The sequence below is a fragment of the Camelus dromedarius genome, chromosome 14 (genome assembly GCF_036321535.1).
Source record: "Camelus dromedarius isolate mCamDro1 chromosome 14, mCamDro1.pat, whole genome shotgun sequence".
NCBI lineage: Eukaryota > Metazoa > Chordata > Mammalia > Artiodactyla > Camelidae > Camelus > Camelus dromedarius.
This window is the reverse complement of record NC_087449.1, coordinates 19,009,758-19,034,000: the sequence shown is the minus strand read 5'-3', so window position 1 is coordinate 19,034,000 and position 24,243 is coordinate 19,009,758. Positions and strand designations below refer to the sequence as shown.

The window sequence follows — 24,243 nt, the reverse complement described above, 5'->3', positions numbered from 1 at the left end:
TTTGTGTATCAGGGTGATGGTGGCTTCATAGAATGAATTTGGGAGTATTCCCTCTTCTTCAGTCTTTTGGAAGAGTTTGAGAAGGATTGGTATGGGTTCGTCTTTGTATGTTTGGTAGAATTCCCCAGTGAAGCCATCCTGGACTTTTCTGTTTGCAGGGAGTTTTTTTATTGCTGATTCTATTTCACTTCTAGTGATTAGTCTGTTCAAATGATCTATTTCTTCTTGATTCAGTTTTAGTGGACTGTATGTTTCTAGAAACTTGTCCATTTCTTCTAGGTTGCCCAAATCATTGCCATATAATTCTTCATAGTATTCTCTTCTGGTTTTTTTGTATTTCTGTGGTGTTGGTTTTTTTGTAATTTCTCTATTTTCTTTTCTTTTCTTTTCTTTTCTTTTCTTTTCTTTTCTTTTCTTTTCTTTTCTTTTCTTTTCTTTTCTTTCTTTCTTTCTTTCTTTCTTTCTTTCTTTCTTTCTTTCTTTCTTTCTTTGTGTGTGTCCTCTCTCTTTTGCTGAGCCTAGCCAGAGCTTTGTTGATTTTGTTTATTACTCTTTCAAAAAAAAAAAAAAAACAGCTCTTGTTTGATTGATTTTTTTCTATTGTTTTTTAATCTCTATTTTATTTATTTTCTCTCTAATCGTTATTATTTCTTTCCTTCTTCTGACTTTAAGTTTTGTTTGTTCTTCTTTTTCTAATTCTTTTAGGTGCCAGGTTAAGTTGTTTATTTGAGATTGTTCCTGTGAACTTCACTCTTAGGACTGTTTTTGCTGCATCCCATAGATTTTGTGTGGTTATGTTTTAATTGCCATTTGTCTCAAGGTTTGTTTTTTAAATTTCTTCTTTGATTTCATTGTTGACCCATTGGTTTTTTAATAGCATGTTGTTTAGTCTCCATGCAGTCATTTTATTCTCTTGATTTTTCCTCCTTCAGTTGATTTCTAGTTTCATGCCATCGTTGTCAGAAAAGATGTTTGAAATAATTTCTATCCTCTTAAATTTCTTGAGGCTTCTTTTGTGCCCAAATATGTGTTCTATCATAGAGAATATTCTATGCGGACTTAAAAATAATGTATTCTGTTTTGGGGGGATATAGTGTTCTAAAAATATCAACTAAGTTCAACTATTCTATTGTGTCATTTAGTATCTCCATTGCCTTATTGATTTTCTGCCTGAAAGACCTATCCAATGGTGTTAGTGGGGTTAGTGGGCTACTATTATTGTGTTCCCATCAATTTCTCCCTTTATGTCTGTTAGTATTTATTTTATATATTTAGGTGCTCCTATATTGGGTACATATATGTTAAGTGTAAAATCCTCTTCCAAATTCATTTAGTTTTTTATTGTTTGTGAATCTTTATGTCTTCTTCTGTTCTAAAAGATAGTCTTTCTGGGTAGAGTATCTTAGGCTGCATATTTTTCTCATTCAGGATTTTGAATATATCTTGCCACTTGTTTCTAGCCAGCATTGTTTGTGTGGAGAAATCAGGGTTTTCCCTTGTAACTGTTTGTTCCCTTGTAACTAACTGTTTTTCTTTTGCTGCCTTTAGAATCTTTTATTTATCTTTAATTTTGGCCATCTTAATTATAATATGTCTTAGTGTAGGTCTGTTTGGGTTCATCTTGTTTGGGATGCTCTGTGCTTCCTTTACTTGAATATGTATTTCCTTATTTAGATTTGGAATGATTTTTTCAAATACTTTTTTGATCCCCTTTTCTCCTTCTTCTCCTGGGACAACTATTATGCATAGATTAGTATGCTTTATATTATCTTGTAAGTCCCTTATATTGCTTTCACTGGTTTTCATTTATTTTTCTGTCTGCTGTTCTGATTGGGTGATTTCTGTTAGCCTGTCTTCTAAATCACTTATTCATTCTTTTGCATCATTTAGTCTACTTTTGACTGCCCGTAGCTCAGCTTTTATCTCAGCAATTGAGGTTTTTTTTTATTTTTGTGTTTTTTAATTGGCTTCTCTTTATAGTTTCTATTTCCTTTTCATAGTATTCCACATTTCTATTGTTAGTCTTTTATTTCCTTCAGTACTCTTATCACCTTCTTTCTCAAGTCAGGATCTAGTAGACTCTCAAGGTCTATTTCGTTGTTCATTCTTTCAGAGGACTTCTTGTTCCTTTAACTAGGAGTGGTTCTTCTGCTTCTTCATTTTATTTATATTTCTCTGACTATAAATTTAGGAGTAACCATTATCTACTGTGATCTAAAGGGCTTTTTTTTTTTTTTAAGTGAGAGTGTCTCTGTGTAGACCATGTGCATCTAATAATTTTATCACAAGGGCTGTTTTTAATATTGATGGTTACCATATCTTTTCTCCATGTGTGCTGACTGGTATCCCCTTGATTGCGGGTGTGGTTGGTGTGGTGACCAGAGCCTGACCTGGTTGTTGAGCAGGGCCTCTTTGTTCTGTCATTGTGACAGCCCTGACAGGGGCCAGGTCTGCTCCTCTGTTTTGGAATAGAGGCTTCTAGACCCGTTTCTGAGCTGCTGTGTGTAGAAGGTAGGATTGGAGCACTTCTGCTGGAAAAGGAGCCTTTGAGTATTCCTCCACAGGAGATGTCCCCTGGGATGTGCCCTCTGTGGTATTGTCTGTCACTTATTATTCAGGCTTACAAAGTACACTTTGTTGATGCTGCCCTTGTAACTGCTTCAGCTACAGGAATGTTGGCAACCCACTCTGGTGTCCCCCAGGTTCTGCATCCACCAACACAGATCCACCAATGTCACACACTAAGACCTGCTCTAGTGTGCATGCAGTGACATACTGGGATCCACCATGCACAACAGGGTCAGCCCAGACCCCGGCCCCACATCCACAAACAGTATAGAGGCCCGTTGTTAATGCCAGACTCACCCCTGCCTTGTGCCAGAACTCTGCTCATTTGTCTCAAAGGTACAGGTCCACAGGGGCACCAGCAGAGCAAATCTGCCAACACTGCCTGGGGCTAGACTCAAATCTCAGTCCAGCCTACAAAGTTGCAGGACCTCTGAGTATGAATTCAGGTTTCTGCACCACCTCCTCCCACCTGAGAGCTGCACACCAGCAATTGTGCCCCTCAGAGCAAGCCAAGAAAATGGCTGTGCCTGAACCCTGCCTCTCTTCTCTCAAGAACACGTGCCAACAATGGTGCTGAGCAATGCCCTCTGGGCTAGTGGAGATGCATACTATGGCTGGGCTATGTTTTGCCCCTCCCCACCCCATGCACCAGCAATGGTGGTTTTTATAGGGGTCCCGGGCTGTTCTGTTCTGTACATTCTAAGCCTCAGCCTACATCACACTCCAGCTCCTTGAGGCTGCCTCTGCACAGTCAGTCCCTGGTCCTTTCCCCAGGCTCATCCACAGAAGCCCAAGCTCCAGAAGCCAGTCCTGGCCCACTCCTGCCAGTTTGCATCTCGGGCTAAGGATTGCAGGGACCCTCTGCGCTGGTTTCTCTCAGTTCTGTCTGCCAAGCATCTACTGCTTTCTCCTCAGAGCCTTTGAAGCTACCTTTCTGTCCCTGCTGACATCCTCGCTGGATAGGAGCTTCCCAGAATGGAGTGCTTTTCCTCTTTTGCCGCTCCCTCCCCAGAAGACAGGTCCCATACCGATTTCCTTTTTCATTTTTTCTTAACAGTTTTGTGAGAATTTCTTGTATGAATTTCTAATGAAAGAGATATTCTGCCAAAGTTCAGCAGGTATCCTGTGTGATTTATTTTGTATATAGATGTAGATATTGCTGTATTCATGGGTGAGGGTAAGCTAAGCATTCTACTACTCCCCCATCTTGGCTCCGAGCAGAAATAAATTTATTTAACATTAATGACAATAAACCCAATTAGAGAATGAAAATTAGAATCAAGGAGCACTCGCCCACTACTTATTGAGAACTTGTGACGTGTTGCATACTGTACAATGTATTGAAAATTTCAAAGATATATTTGATCCTTTCATTGAGTTCTTGGTTCTATGGAAAAGATATTCTAGCTAAAGAAAGTTATGTGCAAAAGCAGAGGTGAATGAGAAACTGATGAATTATGTAAAGTACTGGGAGATTCATTTGTGTTGGATGCATTGGCTTGTGCATATCAAGACATGGGGTTTGAGAAGTAGAACGGAGCCTATTCAAGTAGGATTTGTATGCTGGTATAATGGTTAGTTCAATAAGGAGAAATAAGCCTAATCCAGTCAATTTTGCAAGGAATATTGACCATTTAACTTTGTCTAATATAGGCACCAGAATTTAACTCTTATAGGTAATATAATCGTTAATGTTTATTGAGTTCTAAATTCTATACATATATATATAAACTCATATATCGAAGAATTCAGCAAGGTAGCAGTTTACAAGATTAAAGTTCAAAAATCAGTTGCATTTCTTTACACTAATGATGAATCAACAGAAAAAGAAAGTAAAGAAACAATCCCCTTTAAATTAGTACCCAAAGTAATAAAATATCTAGGAATAAATCTAACCAAGGAGATGAAAGACTTATACACAGAAAACTATAAAATGCTGATGAAGGAAATTAAAGAAGACTTTAAAAAATGGAAAGATATCCCATGTTCCTGAATTGGAAGAATCGATATTGTTAAAATGATCACACTGCCCAAGCCATTCTACAGATTTAATGCAATTCCTATCAAATTACCCAGGACATATTTCACAGAACTAGAACAAATCATAATAAAATTTATATGGAACCACAAAAGACCTAGAATTGCCAAAGCATTACTGAAGAAAATGAAAGCCTGGAGGAATAACTCTCCCAGACTTCAGATAATACTATAGAGCTACAGTCATCAAGACAGCATGGTATTGGTACAACAACAGACATATGGATCAATGGAACAGAATAGATAGCCCAGAAATGAACACAAAAACTTTTGGTCAACTAATCTTCGACAAAGGAGGCAAGAATATCCAATGGAATAAAGACAGTCTCTTCAGCAAATGGTGTTGGCAAAACTGGACAGCAGCATGTAAATCAATGAAGCTAGAACACTCCCTTACACCATACACAAAAATAAAGTAAAAATGCATCAAAGACTTAAACATAAGACAAGATACAATAAACCTCCTAGAAGAAAATATAGGCAAAACATTATCTGACATACATCTCAAAAATGTTCTCCTAGGACAGTCTACCCAAGCAATAGAAGTAAAAGCAAGAATAAACACATGGGACCTAATGAAACTTACAAGCTTCTGCACAGCAAAGGAAACCATAAGTAAAACAAAATGACAACCTATGGAATGGGAGAAAATTTTTGCAAATGATGAAACCAATAAATGCTTGATCTCCAGAATATAAGCAGCTCATACGATGTAATAAGAAAAAAAAAATCCAAAAATGGGCAGAGGGAGGACCTAAACAAACAATTCTCCAAGGGAGAAATACAAATGATCAAAAGGCACATGAAAAAATGCTCAATATCACTAATTATCAGAGAAATGCAAATCAAAACTACAATGAAGTATCACCTCACACCAGTCAGAATGGCCATCATTAAACGTTCACAAATGACAAATGCTGGAGAGGCTGTGGAGAAAAGGGAACCCTCCTACACTGCTGGTGGGAATGCAGTTTGGTGCAGTCATTGTGGAAAACAGTACGGAGATTCCTCAAAAGACTAGGAATAGACTTACCATATGACCCAAGAATCCCGCTCCTGGGCATATATCCAGAAGGAACCCTACTTCAAAAAGACACCTGCACCCCAATGTTCATAGCAGCACTATTTACAATAGCCAAGACATGGAAACAGCCTAAATGTCCATCAACAGATGACTGGATAAAGAAGCAGTGGTATATTTATACAATGGAATACTATTCAGCCATAAAAACCAACAACATAACACCATTTGCAGCAACATGGATGCTCCTGGAGAATGTCATTCTAAGTGAAGTAAGCCAGAAAGAGAAAGAAAAATACCATAGGAGATTGTTCATATGTGGAATCTAAAGCAAAACAAAACAAAACATAAATACAATACAGAAACACTCATAGACATAGAATACAAACTTGTGTTTGCCAAGGGGAGGGAGGTGGGAAGGGACAGACTGGGAGTTCAAATTTGTAGATACTAACAGGCATATGCAGAATAGATAAACAAGATTATACGGTATAGCACAGGGAAATATATACAAGATCTTGTGGTAGCTCACAGCAAAAAAAAATGTGACAATGAATATATGTATGTTCACGTATAACTGAAAAATTGTGCTCTACACTGGAATTTGACACAACGTTGTAAAATGACTATGACTCAATAAAAAATGTTTAAAAAAAACTCGTATAGTCGTCACATTAACTCTTTGAAGCAGGGATTAGTACTATCCTTATTTTATAAGTAAGGACTTTTGAAACAAAGAAATCACTTGCCCAACATCACAAGGTTGGTAGATGTGGAGGAAGAATTCTAACCCTGGCAGCCTGACTCAGAAGCCTTGTTCTTAATTACCATAGCACAACCAAATAGAGTCCACTCAGACTGGATTGAAGGTTTGAGGATTTGTGATGATTTTTTTTTTTTAGAGGTTTGAATACATATTGAATTCAAGAAACTTAGGTAACATTTGTTAGTAAAATATCCAAATCTTTTTAAAAAACCAGTCTTATAAAAGTATAATGGCATCTAATAAATTGCAAATTTTGAAAGGGCACAATTTGATAAGTTTTGAAACATACATGCGAAAGCATCACCACAGTCAAGATAATGAATGTATCCATCACCTGGAAAAGTTTCCTCGTGGCACTGCTTACCCACTTCCCACCCAGACAAATAATATTCTGCTTCCTGTCACCGTATTGCTTTGAATTTTATATAAATTTGATCTTGGAGTTTATTCTATTTTTTTGTCTGGCTTCTTTCACTGAGGATTATCATTTTATTTGTCCATGTTGTAATTGTTAACCAGTTTTTATTGCTGAATAGTATTCCATTGTATAAATACAGCACAATTTCTTTATCTTTTCAAATCTTGATGGATACTTGAGTTATTTTCTTACAGTTTTTGGCTATTACAAGTAGGCTGCTGTGAATAGTCACGTCCAAGTCTCTGTATGAATGTTTAAGGAAAGAAGTCAGGCACAGGGAATAAACATGTTTCCATTTATGTAGAATACAACATGAGGGAAAAACTGGTCTGTGCTGCCAGAAATTGTAATAGTGGTTATCTTTTGGGAGGGAAGATAGTGACTAAAAGGATGCATGAGAGAGACTGCTTTTGGACTCTGAAACTGTTTTGTTTCTTCATCTTAATATTGATTAAAAAGATAACCAGTTCAGTGAATGAAAATTCAGTGAGCATTCTACTTCTGATACAGACTCTTTTATAGATATCTTACACTTTGATTAAAAGTTAAAATAAAAGTGAAGCTAATGAAGTGGTTTGTTTCAGTCTAGGTGATTTTCTGTGTGTTTCCTGTGCTTTTATTTCATAGCCCTCGTTACTAGTCCAGTTACATACTCCTGTAATAGCCCCCTGGTACGTCTTATACTGTTATGTTTATACCTTTTACTTAATTACTATATACTGTATATCTTCCTTGTTACATTATAAAATGCTGGGAAAAAAAGAAATAATGCCTAACTTTCTTACCTCCATGTCCATTGTCTGGAGTGGTGCTTGGACCATAGTAGATATTCAGTGAATACTTGGATGATTGATAGGAAATTTTTCTTTGTGGTTTCTTATACACCCGTCAAAGATTAGCCTCTGAGTCTTCATTATTTGCTTTCTACTTAAGCCTTTGCTTCTCCTTTTGTCTATAAATTATGTATTATATTGTGTGATATTGAAAGTTTTTCTTCTTAACCTCAATTCTTTGTTTTAGCATACATTTTGCAAAATAGTAATAACTTCCAATATTGAGTATTTACCACGTGCCCTGAACACTTTACATCTACTGACTTACTTAAGATGCACAATCAAACAATGTAGATACTCACACTGTTCCCATTTCATGGGGAAACTGAGGCACGGGGATGTTAACTATCTTTCCCAAGATCACAAGGCTTATAAGTGACAGAGTTCAGATTTGATCTCAACAGTCTAACTATAGATGATTTCATACAGCATAGCCTTCTGTGTTTATCTATACTACACTGGCATTACATTTGTCCATTTCCTTCAGACCTTTGATAAAATGTTAGCTTTCCAGAGTGGCTTTCTCTGACCACTTTATATGAAATAGCAGCTCTTCAAATAACTCTTCATCATTCTCACCCTGCTTTATTTTCTCCATAGCACCTACCACCACATGATACATTGTACATTTATGTTTATTTCCTTCTCATCCATCTCTCCCACTACAGTGGTAGCTCCACAAGGGCAGGGACTTTATCTCTGTTTTACTTTTATCTATATTCTTATATCTTAGAATAAAGCCTAGTACAAATATTAATAAATATTTGTTAAATGAATGAATAAATGCTTCATAGGATCAACTTACACTGGGGTCACTTTCATGCTACAGGGTTGGCAGAGGTTTTTAAAAATCCCTTTAGCAGGATCACTTCCTGATTGAAATAGATATCACGAAGGATCTCTGTTAGATGGAAGTGTGGACACCACTGCACATGCCATGGAGCACAACTGAACATATCCTGGAAATCTTAACTCCAGACATTTCTGAACATGCCAGTATCGTGTGAGTTTTTATTCTGGAAGCAACTTTATTCTGGCAGAGGGGAGCCAAAAGAGAGGTTTAATATGACATCATCTGACTTGCATTTTAAAAAGATTTCTGGGGTTTCTGAGTGGAGAGTGTATTATAGGACACAGTGGAAGACATAGTAACCAGTTAATGAGGAAGTAATCCATGGGAGAAACAAAGCTTTGAACTAGAACTATGAGGGTGACTATGGAGATGAGAAGAAATAGATTCCAGAGAGAGTAGAATCCATAGGACTCAGTGAATAATAGTCATGAGTTTCTGATTTAGGTGGGATCAGCACGTAGACAGGAAATAGAGGAGATCCACGGAGATGATTAATTTTGCTTTCAATATGATAAATTGAAAGTTCATGTGGTGTATTCAAAGAATCTGTTCAGTAAACAATAAGAAATTTAGGCCTGGATCTTAGAAGAGCATCTGTGACTAGAAAGTTATATTTCCCAGTCATTAAATGTTCGAAGTCACATGGGGAGATCATGTAGACTGTTGTTCTAGTATCAGCAAGATCTTAACTAGTCACACAATGGCCACCTCTGTATGATCTAAGCAGAAAGAGACTTTACTGATATGACATTGAATAACGGAAAGGACTGACTGTAAGACAGCAAGTAAAATTTAGAAAAAAGGGAAAGTCTGTTTGAAATAAGAATAGTGTGGTGTAACACCATTATTGCCACCACTGAATGCTGAAAGCCACAGTTTGCACCGGCATCCTGCCAGCACTGGGTACTGACCACTGTTACTGCAGCATCACTCGAAATCTCCTACTGTCGCCACTGCTGCTGCTGTGCTGAAGCCAAAACGAATTCTCCCCAGTTAGCTTCTGCGGACAGAAGGGAGGACTTGTGTGACTTGCACAGCCAGCTCCCGTGCCCAATTCACCGACACCAGAGAGGCTTGAAAACCAGGCATCTGGCTTCTGAAAGGGATGTAGATCCCCGGCAGGCAGAAACTACCACATATACTTACTCACCAAATTAGGTTTATTAATTGCCACAGAAAGAGAGAACCATGGAGTGATTACTGCAATAAGCTTAGTGAGCACCCATCATCTCATTTGGATGCCATAGAAATAAAAAGTAAAAAAAAAAAAAAAAAAGAAAAGAAAAAGAAATGTGTTGCCTTATGATGAGAACTCTTAGGATTTCCTCTCGACAACTTTCAAATACATCATACAACAGTGTTCCCTGTAGTCATCATGTTGTACATTACGTTCCTTACAGAGATTTTTAAATATTATTTTCTGTTGTTCAACTTCACATGAGAGACTTCATACTGATTGCGTGCAAACCAAAAGCTTTGGTATTTTTTTTAAATTTTTGATCTATAAAAATTATGACCCTTTTTGATAATACAATATTCTTTCAGGAGGCAAAATCATAACAAATATTTTCCCTAGCAATTCCTCCTCATAAAAATGCAATTATTCTCAAGTGTATTATGTTTTAAGTCTGAGGAGTCCTCTGAGATATATTTAAAAGGGCTAAATTTAGTCTCATGACCTCCAAAGCTAAGTCTACCAGAGAATGGCTCCCAGTAGAGAACCTAACTCATTTAGGACATTATAAATGGCTGTAGATTATAATATGTATAGGAATTTTGCAGGCAATAAAACCAGAAAGATAAATTGGTGTCAAATTATAAATTTCCTTGAAAGCAACACTGAGGAACTTGGACCTTTTCCTGAAATAATTTGATTTCTGAACCCGGAAATGACATGACCAAACTATTTGGGGGATTACTCTGATGATAGTGATAAATATGGGTTGGAGGAACTGAAAGTGGAGGCAGGCAGACTAGCAAAGAGGCCAAGAAGTAAGTAAGCCAACAAGTGAGAGGAGCAAAGGGACCCTTCACCTCTTAAGCCCTGATTCCAACATTATCCGACAAGGAGCCTTCCCTGAATCAGGCAGAGAGGATGAAAAGAGAACATACATTCAAGACGTAGAATAGAAGTAAGATAAACAGATGCTTGTGATTGACTTATCTGGAGAGTGATAGAGGAAAAACAATTTAGAATGGCTTCCAAGTTTCTATTTTAGGCCATAGGGAGAGTAGTGGTAACATTCATCAAAACAGGAAATGGAGAAGAGGCAAGTTCTTTCTACGATTCTTTATTGGGATAATCATTCCTTCCTTTCCTTACATGGAAAATGGGCTCCATCTTTTTTATTTTGGCACTGATGGTTCTCCATCCCTAAAACCTGTGAGCCCTGCTCATAGTGTGAAGGTCCACTATGACCCTGGGAACATGGTTTACTGTAACCTGACAGGGGAATAATTCTCTGAGCCAGTCTTCTCCAAATCAGTTACTCTTGAGAAAGAACTTTCTGTCTCTTCTTTGGGCATTAATGTTGAGGAAACAAAGAACTCCTCTGAGTCCCTTCATGCTGCAGAGAATTCTATTGAGAAAATACTTTGCTATTTTTAGAACAAGTCACATAATTTAATACATAGGTGAATGGTGATGCTCGTGTCATTTTCCTCGCTTGGAATTCCCTTTCTGCCTTCTCCATCGGATGAACACTTAGGCCCTAATTTTAGTATTATCTGATATGAAGCCATCTCTGGGTCAAGTCCATGAATTACAGGTTCTCACAGCATTCTGACATCCTCTGGGTAGCATGAATCCCAGGCATAATGAATTAGCACATTAATTTCTTTCTTCACTGACGTATAGTTGATTTACAATGTTGTGTTAGTTTCTGGTGTACAGCAAAGTGATTCAGTTTTATAGGCATATATGTGTGTGTTTATATGTATTCTTTTTCATGTTCTTTCCCATTATGGTTCATTATAGGATATTAAATATACTTCTCTGTGCCATATAGTAGGACCTTGTTGTTTATCTATTTTATATATAGTAGTTTATATCTGCTAATCCCAAGCTCCTAATTTATCCTTTCCCACACCATCTCTCCTTTGGTAACCATAAGTTTGTTTTCTATGTCTGTGAGTCTGTTTCTGTTTCTTAAATAAGTTCATTTGTGTCATATTTTAGATTCCACATATAAGTTATATCATATGACATTTGTATTTCTCTGTCTGACTTACTTTGCTTAGTATGATAATCTCTTGGTCCATTCATGTTGCTACCAGTGGCATTATTTCATTCTTTTTTATGCCTGAGTAGTATTCAATTGTGTGTGTGTATCTTTAAATTAACATATTAATTTCATAATCATTTAAATTTCTGAATTTTCTGACAGAATATAAGCTCCAACAGGGCAGGGACTATGTTTGTTTTGTTAATCTTTGAATTTCTGTCACACACATAATAAAAACTTCATATTATTCATTAATCATAAGCTTTTATGTCCACTTCACTAGGTTGTGAGGTACCTGAAGGCAGTGACCACATCATAGTCCCAGCCCTTAGCCTAGCATCTAATATGTACTCAACTGATGTTGTTACATTAATGAAAGAATTATTTGGGAATGAATTTGAAAGGCTTAATTGACAAGGAATTTGTAAAGTGAACTATCTATCAGGGTAGTACAAAAGTAAGGAGTTTAGATAATCAATTTGCTATTTTGTCTACAATGATCATAATGATATGGAGAATCAGACCTTTCTTCCTCTTTGGGCAATTAGCTAAGTGTTTTGTAATGCTGACAAAAAGTTAATCTTTCCTCAGTAAAATTCAGGTTCAGAAATATAATTTGTTGACAATATGTTGCGAAGCAGTGGTTGAATTTATGACTTTTTAATGCAAGATGGACTTTATGTAAATATAATTACCCATAAGAAATAATGTAATTAGACTTCAGTGTCTTTTACAGTTCTTTGATTGAAATGAATTTCCATTAGGAGGCACATTTCACAATGGTCTCATCTAGAGTAGATGTCTTACCCATTGTTATTTCTGTTGTATAGTTCATTATTTCTGATCGCTATCCTATTATATTTTATTTCACAACCTCTAAGTACTAATGGTTATAATCATATTTTAACATGACAATCTTTATGCCAAGTCATATCCATGAGGGAAAAATTAGTCCTGCTTAAGGCCAATCAAAAAGTTATCCTAAGTGAAATTTGTTCTCAGATTGCTATTTTAAATGAACATATGCAGCTGAAAACACATATTATTCCAATTATTAAATAAAAATCTAATTTTATTTCTATGTATTGATAGACACTATCAAAAAACATACCAGTGATGTAGGTTTTCAAATAGTAAGGAAGAATATCTAGTAATAAACACATAGAAGATGTATTTATTTATTTACTGGAAAATATCTAGTTCAGCCTGAGGCAAATATTATTTCAAGAAGAAACTGAACTTAGGGACAAAGATTTGTGGACTAATCTTTGAAGATACAGCAAATACAAAAGAGAAGAGGAATGCAGACTTGAAAAATATTAACATCTTTACCTGATTTCTGAAACTGTAACATAAAAAATGGGGACATGGAAAAAAGTTCTCATGCTTCTCCTCCTCTTTTAAATCAAGGAGAAAAATCTTTCTCAGAATCTCTCCCCAAATCTCTTATCCTCCTCTTCCTATTCCAGTGGCCAGAACTGAGTCATATGCTCATGTGCTAGCTGCCTGGTGACTCTCCTGCATTTCTGGTCTCTGATGCAGGGCAGATACCCCTGCAAGGAAGGGAAATGAGAGTTGCCGGGGAAACCAGCCATGGCTACCTTGGCAAATGATCTTCAAAGGCCTTGATCTCCTAAAGTTCAAATTCTCTTAGTCACAGAGTTATGTCCGTTTTATACATCAGAGTATCAACAATCGAAGGCCAAATCTACATAAAAGTACATGAATTAATATTTAGAAAGCCCAGCGTGATGAGTAACATTTTTTCCAATGAATAATAGGAAGAAATAATGAGCTGAAACATGGTCCTGTGCGTGTGTGTGTGTGTGTGTGTGTGTGAAGGAGAGAGAGAGAGAGAGAAAAGAGTCTCTTAGAAAAGGTATTTCCTGTTGTTCCCTGCTCAGTTGCCTATAGGGATTTTAAAGTAGCTTAACTTTACCTGAGTGTTTTTTCAGTAGCATTCAGAGTCTCCTAATGAGCATATAGTGTAGATTGCACTGAAAATGAGCATCTTCATAGCTGATTTTGTTTCCCATAACCTTTTTTGTTTGTTTGTTTTGCAGTTTTTGCTGGAGGACGTAATTAAGTTTGCTTGTTTAATTTATTTTAATGAAGGCACTGGGGCACTGGGGATTGAACCCAGGACCTCATGCCTGCTAAGCACACGGGCTGCCACTGAGCTGTACCTGCCCCCCTTCCCATAACCTTTTGACTGGACAGCTTCAGTGCAAGCTGGGAGCATCAGTTCCTACAGTGTGGCCATCCACAGAGATAACTGTCATAGTGCCTGCTTATATGGCACCACTCCCCCGCAAAGAGTTCAGAAAATCTTACAAGTAAACAGTTCTATCTTTGCTGAATTGTCATGAGTTAGGAATGTAGCATAATTTTTGGCCAGTGAGAAAATTGACGCCCAGAGTGAATGAATGATTGGTTCTTGTTATAAACCCAAGAAGACTAGAGAAAGAAAAATGAAATTCAGGCTTCCCCTCAATCTAATTGCACATTTCATTAAAAGGAGTTTAATGTGCAGAATTTGTCTTATAGCTGATCGCTGTTCTCAAGTTTCCACTTTATACTTCAATCTATTTCATTGGAGATGTATACTTTACTATATAAATGAGAGGTATTCTTGAGAGATTTGTTGTGAGTTTATTCATACAGAATCTTTTTGTCACATGATGCTTTAAATGAAAGATGAGTAATTATAGCACAGAAAGTTTTTCCAATAGGACATCATAAAATCAGCTTAAACTTTTAAATGTTGAGTATTTAAAAGGCAAAATATATCTCAAGGAAATACTCAAAGTATGCGACAACTTGATGTAAATTATATATTTTAAATGTTTATTTTACTGATTTAAATACTGCAAGGAGAAACATCTTAAGATGCATTCACAAACTGGACTAAGAAATTAAATCCCCCCAATATTCTTTGACAAAATAATAAGTGTTTAGTTTGGTTACATTTCTTTCTGGAAGATCCAGGAAACTAGCTTGGCTTTTTGTTGTTGTTCTTAGGGGAAAGTTTAATTGAAATTGAAATAATGAAACATCAATATTGTGGCTGTGACATTAGTTTAAGATATAGTAATTAATCAGGGGAGAATTTTTATAGAAAATATTTGATCACAGAAATTTTATCTGTCATTGGACATTAGATTTTTTAATTTTTTCCTGGTAGATAAAAGTAACAAGGTTATGTTTCTTCAAAATGAAATACACCAGTAGTTGCATTTTTAAAGAATGTCAATTTCTGAGTTTTCTTGTCTTTTTTACCTGTGCTGTAAGGAATAATTTATCTCAAACTTTACAATACAAGGTTTATTTAAAGAAAGATTTTGAACAAGGGAAGAAAATGATAATGTAGTAAAATCGGCAGGTCTGAAGTGTAAAATGCAAATGTCCATTTAACATAGGACACAGATTAAGTACAAAGATGCTATATTCTTTCCGTAAATACCAGTAAGAGAACAGCATTGGACAGTAGCAACTGATGGGAGTTTTCCTCTCCTTGTGACATGAATAGTCACTAATTAGAGATGGTTTGAGAACATTTGAAAGACAAGTTAAAAGCTGGAAATGCAGAAGCCCATGCCAAAAATTTGTAGAATTCTGTGAGTGTCAGCAAACTCAAGTTACTGCACTGGGAATTTATGGAGAAACAACAGTCCTGCCAACTTTATGTGGCTTCAGAAGTAATTGTGCACTTAAATAGAAAAAACCTCTGAATCTGATAAAAAGAAAATCACAGATTATATAATTTTATCAAAGTGACAGATGCACCAAGATATTGCATTATTTCTCGTCATTGCTCCAACTGGAATCTTTTTCCAGATTTGCAATCGGATAAATGCTATAAAGTAATAGCATGCTAGTAAAGACTTAATTTTCATAAATACAACCAAACAATATTATGAACAAATGTTCCTATAGCCTCCAGCCCAGATTCTACAGATGCATTGCCTCAGTTTCCTAATCTGTGAAACGGGAATGATTCCTGCCTCCCAGGATCGCTGAGGGGAGTCCATGAGGCCAGGGAATGACAAGCACCATTCAGAGTCAGTGGCTAACAAAATCCCCTTCACCACGCCCCACCCACCAACCCACGGTGCTCTCTCTGACTCTTTTGAGGCATCTATGCTCTTCTGCCCCCATTTGGCAGAAGAGATAATTGTCACTCCTTTGGGTGTCCAACATCTAACCCTCTTTGGAAATCCTCCACCTTATGAAGCTGAGCTCTCCTCTCACACTATAAATGGAGTAGAGGATGCTTTCTCAGTGCTGCTATGGTGGAAGCACGTGACCTGGGCTCTGCACATCCCGAGTACCTTCCTTGGACATTGATTCAGAATCCAGTGAGGCAAAGTGGACAAAACGGTGCATCACCCAAAATTTCACCCATTGGGAGGGTTCATGCCATCTCTCAGGACCACCCTGAAGTGCGTATGATCATGAAAGGGCTGAGAAGTGAGGAGGCAGAAACCAACCTCTGTCCCTCCCACCCTCCCAGCTCCTGGCAAGGCCTCCTCTTGGCAAAACCCACCCCCAAAGTCTATGCAGTGGCGAACCGGGCAGGGCACTGGACAGGACTCAGTCTCCCAGGCACAAAGCAGGGCACAGAAAAGCTAGTGGTGAGGAAAACGAGATGGGGTCACGTGCTCGCTGTCCAATATATCATGGTTAATTACCATGTTATTTGTCTTTTTTTGTTGTTGTTAAGGAATAATTGATATACAGCTTTATGTTAGTTTCAGGTACGTAATATAATGATTCATGCCCAATAAATTCTATCTAACAGGAAAAAAAAGAACAGATGTCCCTAGATTCTAATAATATGTACCCTAAGAAATGAGAATTTCAAATAGTATATAAATATGAATAGTTATTTAGTGGCAGTTATCTAATAATAAATATTTTCAATCTTTAATTTATCTGTCATATCTGTATTCAAGTGTTTGAAACTTAAATATTCTTTGGGGTCAAGCTTGTATCATAAAGCATTAAATCATAAATCATGGAGCTATCTAGATGTAAGATTTTTAAGGACTGATGTAGACTAGGGGTTGGAAAACTATTGCTTATGGTCCAAATCTGGTGGCCCTGTTTTCATAAATAAAGCTTTATTAGAATTCAGCCATTTCCACTGGTTAGCGTATCATCTGTGGCTACTTTTGCACTACAGTGGCAGAATTGAGTAGTTGGAACAGAGACCATACGGCTTACAGAGCAGTTTGCTGGCCCCTGGCATAGACTACAGTGAGCTAGAGAGCATATACTTCTCTTTAAAAGATTCATCTTTAAACAATGATCAAGCCAAACAATTAAGGCCAGATTTAGATGACTGGCCACTGCTAGGAAAAGACATGATCCTATGACAGCCCTGTCACTAGCTTTCTGTGTGACCTTGAGCAAGTCACCAATTCTCCTCTAGTAAGAAGTGAGCATTTCTCTTTACTGAGGTTGAAGTGCATAAGACCAAATGGCAAAAACCAACATGGCCTTTTAAGGAGAATGTGAAAGTCAAACCAGGGAACCATGCCCAAACCAGTCATAAATGCAAACAGAGCCTTAAGTGAATATTGGGAGCTGAGATGCAGAGCCTGACAGGTCAGAGTTTCAAGCAGATAAATGAGGTTGATTTGAAAAAATGTAAATCCTGTACTCATGACAGGGTACTTAAATACACCTTGGCCTGTGTTTTCATGGACTAAGTAAGTATGTCCATAATTTCATGAGCTGCACTGGACAATAATTCATTCTCATCATCTCTAAAAAAGCAGGAAATAGTCTAAACTAATTTAATCTGTTAGATAATCACAATGAACATTGTATATTTTATAAAAAGTCCTGCCAATCAGAAACATATTTAACATTTCGAGCAAGCTTTGCCAAAATGTACTAGTCATCTGAATTTTCGTTTAAATCGTGCAATACTTATATAAGCCTCAGGAAAACGTCAAGAAACTGACCTCAATAGTCTCTTAAAATATTTCCAACTCTGAAATTCTTCCCTAAGTATTTTAATACCTACCACTTAAAGAGCACCTACCATATGTCAGGCACTATTTATGTGCTTTACCTGTATTAACGATTCTAATCATCAAAATAATCCTATGATGTAAGGATTCTTATTATTGCTACCATATTACAAATGAAAAAACTGAGGTGCAAAGATGTTCTTTAACTTGTTTAAAGTCAAAGAGCTAGTAAGTAGCAGAATGGGGATTTAGACCAGGTTATCTGCATCCAGAGTCTATGCCCTTAACTACACTCCATTCATAGCTTTGTTGCAATATTTTAGATATCCAAAGACATGAAAAACTCACCTAAGTATTTCATCTAGTATCTCTTTTATTAATTGGATTTTTTTAAACCCGTTATTGGAAATGTCAGGGAGTCAACTTAACACGAGATGTAGGTATCCTGGGACTGATGAACCCCAGCCTTGTCTGCCTTTATCATTACATGTAGTTCGCAGTAAGTAAGCTAATGTATATTCATTATAATAGTCATTAAAACAGGCCTATCAGGATATCTCCTTGGCAACTGTTAATTAATTATAGCTGCCTCCTTGGCAACTGCTAATTAACTGTAGATGCCTGATAAAAATTGAGTGGTTTGTCTTTGTAAATATTCTAGAATTCAAACTTCTCACTTGGTAAAGAATCATTCACTTATGCACATATGAATATTTTCATTAACAAACACTGATTGAGAAGCTATTTGCAAGATTGACAAGTTACTTGCTCTCATGGAGCTTCAGTCTAGCAGAGGGGAAATAATTAGCAAGCCAACAGAGTATTTTAATTTTCAGTTTTAAATTTTTAATAAAATTAAATAAGCAAATAAAAATACTAAATTAATATGGAATTAAATATTTTCAGTAGTGAAGGGTTAAGAAGAGAATGAAACACGGTAATATATAAAGTGAAGATGGGAAGGAGATTTAATTTGGGGTAAAGGGGCAATGAGGAGGTAACAGATGAGCTGAGTTGAAGAGGAGCCAACTATGAGAAGTTTTATGAGAAAAATAGTACAGGCAGGAGACATAGCAATGATAAATGTAACAATCAGAAATTTTGCACATTTCTACAATTTCTACATTGGTAATATGAACATAGGTTGGCAGACATCAGTTAATACAACCAGTTTCATTAGGACTTACTCCTTCAGATAACTAGGTGAACTTTACAAATGAGTCTAAGAGTCAGCAGGATGTCTGGTTCAGACAGATGATGATCAAATTGTCAGCATAACTGATGGAGAAGATGCCCAAACTGTGACCACATCCTGATATTTTCTCCCTGACCTGTGGTGGAGATCATGTCTTCAAGGCCAGCCATTTGTAGGGGGAAGGTCACACCAGTTGGATTCCTGAGTAGAGACAGAGAGAGAGGCCCCAGATCCACATGTGCTTACTGTGAGGACGAAGGAGTGGAGTCAGATGAGCACACCCCTCAAGCAGGCTGACTTGAATTGCATAAGGACAGGTCACATAGGAACCCACCTAGTAGAGTAAGAGGTAAGCAAATAGAGGCGAGATGCTCACCCTCCTACTAACCAGCAAAGACAGGAGACAAAAGTATCCTCTAGCACGGTGGATCTCAGCTAGAGGCAGTTTTGCCCCCTAACCCCCACCGAGGGTACATTTGCCAATGTCTAGAGACATTTTGGTTGTGAGGACTGCAGAGGGTGCTACTGCTACAGGTAGGGAGAGGCCTTGGTTTCTGCTAAACATCCTGCAGTCCACAAGATAGCTGCATCCCAGATGTCCTCTCATCCAGCCACAAGGGAAGGACAGTGGGAATTCCTGCAAAAAAACCCCAATGGGGCTTTTTAGAGTTTTTCACTTTGGACCAAAATCATTTCCATCCTTTGCGGGTACCTGTTAGTACTGTGGACTTAAGCTACAGTCTCAGGACGACCTCAGCCTCCGATGTACTCCGTTAGTATTTTCATTGTTTCTTTTCACATGTGCAAATATGCATGACTCACATAGCAAGGTTGTCCAACTCCTAGCTCAAATGACATTTCTTCTTAAAGTTTTCCATCATGTGACAGCAAGAACTGTCAGATTTTCCTTCTTCTGATCTCCTATAGCAATCTGTACATACTTTTATTATCACCCTGTGAAGTAATTATTCATTTAAAGGTCTTTCCAATTTAGAAAATAAGTCCTTCTAAAAGCAGACTGTGTTAAGATGTGCTAAACATCCTACAATGCACACAGTAGGCATAAGGATAAGCATTAATCAGTCCAAAATGTCAGTAGTGCCAAGGCTGAGAAAGCCTGCGTCCCAGAAATCTTTGCAACTCCAATGCTCATGTGGTAGCTGCCGCAAGAAACACAAAGTGAATGAATGAATGCTCACCGAGAACACTACTGACCCAAAAATACCGTGAGTTCTATTTGATTTTTCTGACTAAGTCTTACTTGTTTGTATCCTGATGAAATTAAAAACCTATTATATACATTCATCTAAAAGGAACTTTTTTTGGACAATTTGAGAGGATGATTATAGTTTAGCAACTAGCACACAAACAAGAAAAGCAATATGCTGCCTTACAGACTGTCTAAAATCTTGTAGGTAAAGATAGTCACTTTGAAAGGTGTAAAATGTAAAAAATAGTACAGAATGACAAATTCAAAAAAACAGAAATAAGGAGGTAAAATTTTAAAGATATGTAAGAAATCATGTTGGAAAGGCAACTTTAAAAATTGAAGTAAGAATGTAATGACGGACTGAAACTTTAGTGATAGTAATGAATGAAAACCAGGATCAAAAAAAAATGAGATAAAATTAAATTAGAAGATATTTTAAGGAACAGAACTTAAATAAGCTTCAGGAAATAGTTTAGAAAACCTCATGGGAAAGCCATTTTTTTGTTAGCTGTGCAAGCAAAAGGAAAAATGTTGCCAATTCAAAAGAATGGCAAAGAATGGCACAAAGCTGTTATAAAATCTATAAAATGTAGTTTAAATATAAAATACAGTTTTTAGATACGAATTTATGACCCAAAGATTTCAAAAGTGGTAGCCTAGGACTAGGATGAGTAAAGAAAAAGACTTAGCGGTGACGTAGAGGATACTTACCCTCACATAAAAGGAATCAAACTTAAACTGCCCAGGTAGAAACGGAAGGAATAAAAGTTTCTTTGTGCATTGTCTCGGTCAGCCTACCTCTAGAGCAGTGTTTAATTCTGAGTGCCATTTGGCCCTCGGAGATAGGAAATGTTTCAGCTTCTGTGGTTAATGCAGTCTCTGTCTTACTGCTCAGATCTGCCTTTGCAGTGCAAAACAGCCATAGGTAATACAGTAACAAATGGGCATGACCGTGTTCCAGTAACGCTTTATCTGCAAAGACAAGGGTGCCAGATTTGGACCTGATCCTGTTTGGAAGAGAAGCATCGATAAGATGATCAGGGTGTTTAGAGGTCCAGAAACTTTGAAACAAGAGATGATTTAAGAAGTCAACCAGTATTTAGCCTAGAAAGAAAGGTAATCCCATACCAATAAAATCTGCTTTCGGACACTCAAGTACAGGATATTATTCACATCTTCATTTAATAAAGATAATTTTGTCTTGCTCCTCAACCACTATGGCTAGAAAAATATATATTCTCGGGTTTAGGTGATACGCTGCTTGAAGATAAGTGAGAACTGCAGAGTTCATAGATTTCAGGAAATTGTGGAAAGGCTTCTGGTCTTCAGCTCCTGGTGGTTCTCACTAGAATATTTTTTGCCTAAATGCTACATGATCAAGTCAAATGCAGGTGGCTGTGCTACACTTGTGGTCATTTTTCACTCATCTGCCATGCTTGGTCACTTGATCCTTCACCTTGGTTCTCAAAGCTTTGGTGGTCATTGCTCATTGGATATGTGGTCTTAGAACAAAGTTTGACAGAATCTGCCACTCCTCAATATTGCTAGGTTCAGAAGGAAATCTAATTCTCTCTTCATGGGACGCAGCCACTACCTCCCTTTTTCCTAGAAGCTAAACCTATTCAGTGGTATAGGTTTAGCAAGAGGTGAGGCAGATATTCTTACAATGATGGCCAGTGTTTCACAACCATCTTTGGACTGTGAGTGGTCCCAACCAGACCCTTCTGGGCATCTTGAAACATTTACTGAGATCAGAGTGGGGAAAGGAAATACACACACACACATACACATACATACATATATATATGTATGTATGTGTACATATATATACATATATATATATGTATATATATGAAAAGAACTAACAATTTAAGAAAGTTAGTTGTGAATGCCAAATAGATCATGGAAAAGAGGTATATGAGTTTAAAAAGAGAAATAGTTTTCCAGTGGAATAGACAAGCAACATTTGTTACCATTTCCTTACTTCCTCTCTCCCTCACTCCAGCCACAATGGTCACATAGAATGTCTCAAGCAAGCAGTGTGTCCCTGCTTTAGACCCTAGACACTAGCAGGCTCCTTCATTTTCCTTAAGCCTCAGCTCAGTGTTCTTCTTGGTGAGACCTTATCTGATCACCCTATTAAAAATTGCAATCTTGTGATAAGAATTCTTCCTGTCTTCCTCCTCTGCTTATGTTTTCTTCGCAGCACATATAGCTTCTAGTGTATTGTTTTATTTTACTTGATAGTTTTATTTATTGTAATTATCTTTACCACTGGCATGTAAAGTCCTTTTGAGCAGGAATTTTTGTTTCTTTTATTCAGTGCTATTCCCCAGACCCCAGAAGATTGTCTAGCACATAATAATGGCACATAATAATCTTTCAATAACAGTTGCTGGGTGAAGAAAGAGTACAAACATTTTTTGCACTTCTGAGCACCTGGCAGAGTCGGGATTACAGTAGCATTTCATTTGCTGCTCATAAAAGCCTTGTGAGATAATTACTACATAAATTTTAAAGGTGAAGGAACTACAGTTTTTAAGATTTGAATCAACAGTGCCTCCAGAATTACTGTATAGTCAGGACTTGAAGATAGCATTTTGGCTAGTAGGGAGATAAAAACTTGAAACTCAGAAAAATGCTATCTTTTCTTACATTGCATGCTATACTTGAGAATGGTTTGATAGATGCTGAATGCACATAGGATGTACTTAGGTACCTCTAACCTTTGGCACCAACTCTTGCCCAAGGTTTACAATTGTTCAGAGTTGTATCACCATTTAAGCCAGTATGTTTAAGAGACAGTGAATACAAAGTTAAGGGTAGGGGATTAAGAGGTACAAACTACTATGCATAAAATAAATAAACTGCAAGAATATGTATAGTTCAACACAGAGAATGTAGTCAAGATTTTATAATAACTGTAAGTGGAATATAGCCTTTAAAAATTGTGAACACTATGCTGTACACTTGAAACTTATAATGTAAATCAACTACACCTCAATGAAAAAGAAAAAACAAGTTTACTTATAGTGGAAGTTCATTTAAGGAAGTGGAAAATGACAAGATTGATGATGAAATTGTGGCCATATTGTGGGATTTTAGAATGCTTTACTAAGAATTGGGCTCATTCATTGATTCCCAAACCTGTGGATTCTTAAAAATATGGATGCTGGAGCCCCAACCTGTACCTCCTACTGATAACAGCTATTTAACAAGCTTCTCAGATTATGTTAAGCAGCCAGGGCTATACTCCAACCATAGAGTGGCGTTTGGAAACACGGTAAGCTACTAAAGGTTTTCAGGCAACAATTTGCATACTTATTACTGTACATATGCAGTTTACTTCTCTCTGAAAATACCACTTTTTCTGTGTAATATCTACCCAGGTAAATCTGATGGGGGGATGGGTAGGATGTTTTTTGGAGCAACGTATCATGCACTGCCTCACAATAGTATTTTTCTCTGTCTGTTATAGGTCAATGCACAAACTGGGCCAGTTGGAAAGACTTGACCTAGGCAATAATGAATTCAGTGAGCTGGTAAGCGAATACATTTTCTAAACTTGATAAATATACTCCCAGGAGATGATTTCTTTCATAACCCTGCTATCTTTGTAACCCCAGGTATTAAATCATCAAGTGCACATTTGCATTTGTTAATTATAAAAACATAATGAAATCTGGAATTAAAGTGATTGGTTAACCATATAGTAAACCTCAGGGAACTGGATAATATTAGGATTCACTAGGAAAAAAAAAAGTGTAGGGTGGGAGAGAGGAGGAACAGGCAGATGCAAACTGTCCGTTTTGAACACCAGTTTTGTAGCACCATAGTTGATGTGTTACACCTGTTGCCTCAATTAATCCTGATTTGACACGCTGCCTTGTTAATATTATGGAAACAAGCTCAAAGTGGTCACCGACTTACATAGCTTTTCTGTGGCTGGACAAGAATTAAACTGAGACTTGGTTAACTTGAAGTCCATAGCCTGAAGACTTCTGCTTTGAAGGCTGCTTAGTGGTGTACCATGAGAGAAGTGACCAGTGGCCTTTTATCTCCAATTGTACTGAAAATGTCTTTCCAGTGGACACATATTGTGACCTCACTGCCAGCAATACTGGCAGACTTTGGTTC

The 24,243-nt window shown here is 37.1% G+C and overlaps 1 protein-coding gene across 6 annotated transcripts in view; it reads left to right on the top strand.

The window, feature by feature from the left end:
• The window catches only part of LRRC7 (leucine rich repeat containing 7), a 430,080-nt gene that overhangs the window by 252,266 nt on the left and 153,571 nt on the right, over positions 1-24,243 (top strand). For all 6 annotated transcript variants that reach the window (XM_064493462.1, XM_064493461.1, XM_064493460.1 and 3 more), the window contains exon 8: positions 23,585-23,648. In XM_064493462.1, coding sequence (XP_064349532.1) covers positions 23,585-23,648 — 64 coding nt within the window. The remainder of the gene's footprint in view (positions 1-23,584; positions 23,649-24,243) is intronic.